The sequence below is a fragment of the Gymnoscopelus braueri genome, assembly GCF_963280865.1.
Source record: "Gymnoscopelus braueri genome assembly, chromosome: 16".
In the NCBI taxonomy this organism is placed as follows: Eukaryota; Metazoa; Chordata; class Actinopteri; order Myctophiformes; family Myctophidae; genus Gymnoscopelus; species Gymnoscopelus braueri.
Genome location: NC_137616.1, coordinates 36,669,567 through 36,678,116, shown reverse-complemented (window position 1 = coordinate 36,678,116; position 8,550 = coordinate 36,669,567). Strand labels below are relative to the sequence as shown.

The following is an 8,550-nucleotide window of genomic DNA, read 5'->3' as shown; positions in this document are numbered from 1 at the left end:
GCTAGGGGGTCCTTGGGCTGAAAAAAACGTGGTGGGTAGTGGGGGGGTGACCGAGCGAGAGAAAAACTCCAGAGAGCGAGACAGCGACAGCAGTAGTCAGGGAATTGGATTTTTCGCCTATGATCAGTGTAAATAACTTTCAGCTGTGCTGAGATCAGCCTGTACACAGCAGCAGCAGTGTGGTGAATGGGAGATATCAGCTGTACTGAGATCAGCCTGTACACAGCAGCAGTGTGGTGAATGGGATATATCAGCTGTACTGAGATCAGCTTGTGCTGAGACCAGCCTGTACACACAGCAGCAGCAGCAGTGTGGTGAATGGGATATATCAGCTCTGTAAACTCCATATGGGTGCATAGGCACCCCATCGGCTCCTGCAGAGTTTTAGGATTAGCCCATTAAGCCCGGGGAAGGCATCTGTGTCACTTTGTTTAGAGTTTAACCACTTTGAACCATTATTTTATACTTTGGGGTGCCGCGCTATGAGCTTGTAGATCTGCTATTTTTTGGAGAAAAAAAATGTGTGCAAATCTTTGAATATATATATACTTTAAAGCATTTTTTCTTTTTTACTCAAATCTTTGTTTCTGGGGGTCCCTGGAACAAAATATTTTGAGATGGGGGGTCCGTGTCCAAATACGTGTTATTTTGGGGGTCCTTGTGACATGACAAAGTTTGTGAACCACTGATATTATAGCAACATAAGTGTTTCAGAAAACTGTTTTGTTGTTTGTTTGAAGACATTTGTAGAATACCCCAGAAGCAAAGATTTGCGTTACAAATGTTTGCTTTAAAAAATATGTACATATTCAAAGATTTGCACATATTTTCACGATTTTTCTAAAAATAGCAGATCTACAAGCTCGTAGCGCGGCACCGATCTGCTATTTTTTGAATAGCTAAAGAAATCTAAAAACGACAGAGATTCTTTCCCCGTCTAAATGGGTTAAGGAAAGGATTAGAGATTTATCTGCAAAGTCAGGCTACTGTACAACCAACTCCCTAGAACACTCCACAGTACTGCCGTACATCCAACTCCCTAGAACATTGGTTGTCAGAGTGGGGTCCGGGGACAGCCAGGGGGGTCCTTAGGGGGTTTTTCCAGGGGGTCCCCAGCAAAAGTAGTTAACATAGCATCACAATCACTTTAGCCACTTTATCCATTTATACTTTTGCTATTCAAAAATAGCAGAACATTGTTTTGTTTTTTATAATTTTTTTTATGAAGTATCGAAAATGTTTGGAAAATCTTGAATAGTGTTTTTTTTTTTTTTTTTTTTTACAAATCTTCTCTTTTGGGGGTCCCTGGCACAAAACATTTTCAGATGGCGGTCCGTGGCCAAATGTATATCAATTTGGGGGTGAAAAGGTTTGAGGACCACTGCCCTAGAACACTACACACGCAGTACATTCAACTCCCTAGAGCATTACACTGTATGAACCAGGACAGGCTCAACAAAATAAGAATACATGAATAAACCTCCATCTCAATTACACACACACACACACGCACACGCACGCAAGCACGCACTCAAACATATTTCCATGCCAATATCCATGCTGTGGACACAATATAAAGGGCTTGATATACTTTGTTGTGCACAACGCATTGTGAGCTGGTATACTATAAATCCGACTTTTAACATTCATTTTAAATATGAATGTCATTTTCTTTATAAATATGTGAAATGTGTGATGATACCTTAGTGGGGTTGGGTGGGTGGGGTGGTCCTTGAGTATTGTCTGAAATATGCCAGAGTTCAACAAAGGTTGAGAACCTCTGATCTAAATAACAGAAAGTAAGTAAAAAAAAGAAGAAGAAGTTGAGATATAAATGCAGTGGAGTTTGTGTGCCGTGGGGTAGTCAACAGTCTTTGGTATTTTATGCATGCGTGAGCGCCTGTTTATTCAACATCACCGCTGACTGTTTTTAATAATGCATTATTAATACGCATAAACAGTGAGATCCCAAAGCAGTGAGTGTACCCTATAAATAAATCACAGACCTGCCTACTTTGCTCGATCACCGCCTCCCTCAAGAGAGAGGGCGATTGTGTTTGTGTTTAACCCTTTAAGACCTGAGGCCATTCTTAAAAATGTTTTCTAAATCCAAACAGATTTTTGAAAAAAATCCTCAAAATATTTTTTCCACGATTTTTCAAAAATAGCAGATCTACAAGCTCATATCGCGGCACTCGGTGCCGCGATATGAGCTTGTATATCTGCTATTTTTGAATAGCCAAAGACATCTAAAGACACAGATGCGTTCCAGGTACTGTATCAATGGGTTAACGCACGGCCTCCCTCGGGGAAGCAGGTTTTTTTAGTGTTGAACGTGTAAACTTCAATGTTGTTCCTGTGTCTGCGAGGTGTGCGGTCGCCGACGAACGCCGCTTGCTCAGCGGAATCCTCGCCTATTCGACTGCAGGGCGCCAGTCGCGTCGCCTGAGGCCGCAGAAAGTAGCACAGTAGCAAGCAAGCACAATCGCAGCCATAGAGCTAACGTCAACACAAAGTTCAGTAATGTCCCATTCGATCCGGGAACGCATCTGTGTCAGTTTTAAGATTTCTAGATATTTTAAGCTAGTAGATCTGCTATTTATTAATTTTTTAATCGTGAAAATGTGTCAACTCTTTTCAAGCGAACATTTTTAACTCAAGACTTTGCTTCTGGGGGTCCCTTGAACAAAACATTTCGAGATGGGGGTCCGCGTGGCCAAATACACATAATTTCGGGGGTCCTTGAGAACCACCGATATAGAAACAAACATTTTTCAAAACACTGTAGGATTTAGAAGACATTTGTAGAATCCCCAGAAGCAAAGATTTGAGTTACAAATGTTTGCTTTAAAAAATATATATATTCAAAGATTCGTTCCCGGTATATATATAATATATATTCTGACAGACAGACAACCAAAGTTCTTGTGCGTGCTGCTGTCTCCTGCTTGGGACTTGGATGCCTCACTTCAGTGACCTCTCCTTGGGTTCCTCCAGGCTGGCAAATTTTGCAAACGTGGCAGAACGTGTGCCGCTTTCCAACTGCTCTGTAATCAAAACAGCAGAATGTTTTTTTTTGTGTACATGCACCTGCTCCCTCTCCCCTGTCATTCTCATAACAACAACCCTCCCTGGGCTTTGTTCAAATTCAATTTTCAGCAGTTGCCATAACAAAAAAGGGGAAAAAAAAGTCCCACATCTTTCCCTCCAGCCAAATGTGTACAGTATATATCTGAAATATTAAGCATACAGTGCACTTCCTCTGTCTACGGTATATGGATAGACGTATGTGTTATCTCGCTCTCTCTCTCTCTCTCTCTCTCTCTCTCTCTCTCTCTCTCTCTCTCTCTCTCTCTCTCTCTCTCTCTCTCTCTCTCTGTTCCCTTTCCTGTGTCTTTGTTACGGTGAGTGAGGGGATGGATTGAGGTACTACTAACAGGCACAGGTCACTAGGGTAACAATAATCAGGGTGGTGGTGAGACAAGACAGGTAAAAGGTACAAGAACGAACAGGAAACACAGGAGCAATACTACAAAATAAAAAGCACTGCGTAATCAACAAACTACCAGAATTACAAGACTAATACGGAACCTACAGAGCTAAGAAACGAGAACAAAACACAAACGACACAGGGAACGAGGACAGAAGTAAACCTAAGGCTGTCTTTCTCTGGCTTTGTTCAGACTGTAGGCAAATCTTACGGTGTGGATAAAAATCAGACTTCGGTATCCAAGCATTTGGACTGAGACACATCTTTAGAATTGAGACATAGGATAATACACAAAGAGGAGATATGTACCTAGTGAAAGTATTATTGGCAGCTAGTAAAAAAGCAATTACAAGGCTATGGTACAAAGCAGATTCTCCAATTTGTGAGCGGTGGCTAAGCATTGTGGAAGAGATATTTGATGGAGAAACTAACTCATAACTTGAGATTGCAAGAGACTCTATTCCTTGAGAAATGGGAGAAATGGACTGAATATAGAACCCAACAAGACGACCCTGCACTGTGACTGTAACTGTGAATGAAAATCTGCAAATAACAATTAAGTAAAAAAAAAGAAGGAACATTTTTTTATTTCTGTCTGTCTGTCTGTCTGTCTCTTTCATTCTGTTTCTCATATTAACCACTTGAGATCTTAACCACGTGATGCGTTGTGAGCTTGTAGATTGGCCAAGTACAGTTGCGACTCAGGTCTGTTCCACTAAGAATAGAGGGTTTCGGGGCTCGGCCGGCGCAGTGCCTGCCCACCACCGCAGAGGTTGTGGGTTTGAATCCACCGTGGTGCATCCGGCTTTGTCGAGCGTCTATCCGAACACAATTGGCCCGTGTTTGGGTTAGAGACGCTGGGTGGGGAGGAGGGTGATATCAGTGGTGGAAAGTAACTAAGTACATTTACTTAAGTACTGTACTTAAGTACAATTTTGAGGTATTTGTACTTTACTTGAGTATATCCAATTGCCAATACTTTTCATCTACTCCACTACATCTCAGAGGCAAATATTGTACTTTTACTCCACTACAATTATTTGAAAACTTTAGTTACTAGTTACTTTGCGGATGTAAATTATACACAATAAAACATACATTAACCACTTAAGCCCTATTTTATACTTAGGCTATTTGAAAATAGCAGATCTACAAGCTCACATTTTAGTACTTTTACTTGGTACTTTAAGTACATTTTGATACCAATACTTTTGTACATTACTCAAGTACATTTTTAATTCCGGACTTTTACTTGTAACAGAGTGTTTCTACATTGCAGTATTGATACTTTTATTTAACCCATTAAGACCTGGAACTGTGTCATTTTTAGATTTGAGCTAAAAAGCATTATTTTACACTTTGGGCTATTCAAAAATAGCAGATATACAAGCTCATAGCGCGGCACCGAGTGCCGCGCTACGAGCTTGTAGATCTGCTATTTTTGAAAATTCGTGAAAATGTGTGCAAATCTTTGAATATATATATTTTTAAAGCGAACATTTTTAACTCAAATCTTTACTTCTGGGGGGTCCCTGGAACAAAATATTTTGATGGGGGTCCGCGGCCAAATACATATAATTTTGGGGGTCCTTGACATGAAAAAGATTGAGAACCACTGAAATAGAAACATACGTTTTTCAGAATACAGTTGAGATTTAGGAGACATGTAGAATCTGCTTCAGGTCTCAATGGGTTAAGTAAAACATTTGAGTACTTTTTCCACCACTGGGTGATATTAGTCACTGCATGTATTCCTACGGGCTGGGGGGCGGCACCTGTTGGCGGGGAGTGTTGGGCGGGAGCCGGGAGGAGTAGGATGAAAGCTCTACGTTCTCTCGGTGGGGGCTCCTCACTGGACGGGGCGAGTCGGTAGGATACGACGACAGCACTGACAACACACAACTGGCATAACGTAGCCCGGCTCCAGCCCCTGAAATCGCTAGCCTCGCGTTCAAGGGTCTGGTGACGCTGTAGAAGGCGGGGTTTTCTCGGTTGAAAATCTAACCGGCGGCCCGGCCCAATCCAGTATGAACCAATCGCTAAAGAGTCCCACTTTGGCCACGCCCCCATCTCAGAAAACGGCTGCACTGAGAGGGCTTTCAGACTGAATAATGAGTGAAACTAAATGAAACTAAATGAAAATTCAGGCTGAGTGTCAGGCTAGGCATAACGACTAAATTGGAGAGAAAAGGAGATGAAAAAAAGGAGAATTGAGGGTTTAAGTCGTTAAGATAGTAAGAAATAGATTGCGCTCTCTCTCTCTCTCTCTCTCTCTCTCTCCCTCTCTCTCTCTCTCCCTCTCTCTCTCTCTCTCTCCCTGTCTCTCTTACACTGTCTCTCTCTCTCTGTCCCCCTCTCCCCCCACCCAGCTGGAGTCTGGTGTTCCTCTGCCCAGCCCCATGGAGCTGATGGGGAAGATCCTGGTGAAGAACAAGAAGAAGCACCACAAGCCGGACGGCAGCAAGAAGAAGCTCTCAGAGCAGGCGTCCAACACCTACAGCGACTCCTCCAGCCAGTGTGAGCCCTCGTCCCCCAGCGCAGGTACACGCACGCGCACACACACACACACACACACACACACACACACACACACACACACACACACACACACACACACACACACACACACACACACACACACACACACACGTACAGTACACGTAATAGCCTAATATCTCCCCCCGTCCAACAGGAAATTCCCCTTTAGGCTAGTGGTTAACATGTTGGCTTTCCATGCGGGAGACCGGGGTTCAAAACCGGGAGCGTTCAACTTCATACATATTAAGGTAGCTCTCCACCGCACCGACCGTCGGCGGCGGTAAGTGTTGGAAAGTGTCTGTTGCCGAAAATTGGCTGTTGAATGGGCTGGTGGGTACACTACACTACACTGTCACGTCGGGTCGCAAGTTGTGGGGAAGCGTTGTGCGGGTGTCCGACCATTGGGTATAGCAGCCGGCTTGTTGTTGAAAAATACATGAAGCCATAGCATAGGTTATTTTTAGCACCATAGTAGCCGTCTGTCAGTGTCGGCTCTCAGGTGCAACTTTTTTTCACACCTTCCAAGTTCCAACGGACTTCATTGGACTGCCAGTCTGTGGTAATCTAGTAGTCTGTTTGGTGGAGAGCTACCTTTACAGTCACACACACATGCAAGTTCACGGTCACAAACATATACACACACATGCACGAGTCACAAACACACACAGTCACACGCCCATACATGCATGCACGTGTGCGCGCACACGCACAAACACACACATGCAGATACACACACGCGCATGCCTGCAGTCTCTCACATACTGTCACATGCGCGTGTGTGTGCGCGCGCACACACACGCACACATAGAGTCCCATCCTCAATAAATCAATCAACTTTGTTGTCACAACACAGTTACAGGTAAAAGTGAGGAGAAGCTCTTGTTTATGCAGGCTTTCACGTTTTGCAGTTCAATGAGTTCAAAAGAGAAGAATGGAAGCAGCTGAAAGAGGCAGCCAGTGACTATGGATCAAACGGAAGGACCCTTGCTGGGCTCTAAGAACATGACCGCCCCCCCCCCCCCCCCCCCCCCACCTGAGAACCCAATTCAAACCCCTCCAACTTGAGGAGAGCATATGAGGTATGCGGTCAGCTGTAGGGTTGGCTCAGGGAAGAGGACGCCCCTGCCTTGCACAGTCCCTTGGGATGTCAGCCACTTAACCCATTAAGACCGGGGACGCATCTGCGTCTCATTTTAAGATTTCTTTGGGCTATTCAAAAATAGCAGATATACAAGCTCATAGCGCGGCACCGAGTGCCGCGCTACGAGCTTGTAGATCTGCTATTTTTGAAAAATATTGAAAAAATATTTTCCAGATTTTTTTCAAAAAACTGTTGAGATTTAGATTTTTTAAAGAATCGCCTCAGGTTTTAATGGGTTAACAACTAGGCAAATCTTAATGATTGGGCATGGGACACAAGCTAAGGCTTGATCACCCTGTAGCTGGCCACCTTTGATGAGGGTGTATTGTGTTTGAAGGCCGAAACACCCCCTGATTCAAAGGCACACTGCTGAGGATGTGTCCCGAAATGGACATCTTACCCCAGTCCTAAGAAAGACACCTCCCATGTCACTCTCGTAACATCAAGGCAAATCTCGTGTGAGTGCACACCATCTATTGGCACAATGGACAGTATCAACATCACGTCCCGTGTTTTATGATTCTGATTCATCCTCAATAAATCAATCAACGTTGTTGTCACAACACAGTTACAGGTAAAAGTGAGGAGAAGCTCTTGTTTATGCAGGCTTTCACGTTTTGCAGTTCAAGGAGTTCAAAAGAGAAGAATGGAAAATCAAAAGAGCACAAAAAGCCTGAAAATGGCAGCGTGTTAAAAATCATCCTGCAAACAGTCTTATGAAAGTCCCACTCAGAACATATAAATATGACTAGGAGGTGGGTCTCTGTGGTGCATGTGAGAGGTGGACAAAGGCCTCGGTACTGTGCTCCACACACTGAACCCAGCACTGTTTATCATACATCATTTTCACTGCCCTCTCCATCAGCTCGGGGGGATTATTGGCTATTGCATATATGTGTGTGTGTGTGTGTGTGTGCGTGCGTGCGTGCGTGCGTGCGTGCGTGCGTGCGTGCGTGCGTGCGTGGGGGCGGCTATACATCTGTCAGCACAGTACTTTTATGCACTCTAATTTATACACTCCCATATAGTATGTCCACACTCACACACTGCATTGCTATAAGCCTGAGGGAAATGCTGTGTGTGTGTGTGTGTGTGTGTGTGTGTGTGTGTGTGTGTGTGTGTGTTCTTTCTTCTTTATGTCTTTCCTCAACTTTGTGCACAGTATATGTGTATTGTTATTGTTATTCATTTAGATAATATTGAGCATCTTGATAAAGTATATTGTTTGAATCCATACTGCCCTCCCAGCAGTCCATAGTGTTGGTCATTCTCATGTTGGTACACACTGCCCCCTGGTGTAATATACTGAGCAGTGCAAGTGTCTGATCTCATACCAACCTTTCTTTCTACATCCATGGTACCAACACAGTATTAGGTTTTT

At 43.8% G+C, this 8,550-nt stretch overlaps 1 protein-coding gene across 4 annotated transcripts in view; it reads left to right on the top strand.

Moving 5' to 3' along the window:
- Positions 1-8,550, top strand: part of plcb1l (phospholipase C beta 1-like) — a 273,312-nt gene that overhangs the window by 206,056 nt on the left and 58,706 nt on the right. For all 4 annotated transcript variants that reach the window (XR_013934755.1, XM_080453637.1, XM_080453638.1 and 1 more), the window contains exon 14: positions 5,860-6,031. Coding sequence is in view for 3 of the 4 variants with exons in the window: in XM_080453637.1 (XP_080309763.1) it covers positions 5,860-6,031 (172 nt within the window). In the remaining variant the exon portion in view is untranslated. The remainder of the gene's footprint in view (positions 1-5,859; positions 6,032-8,550) is intronic.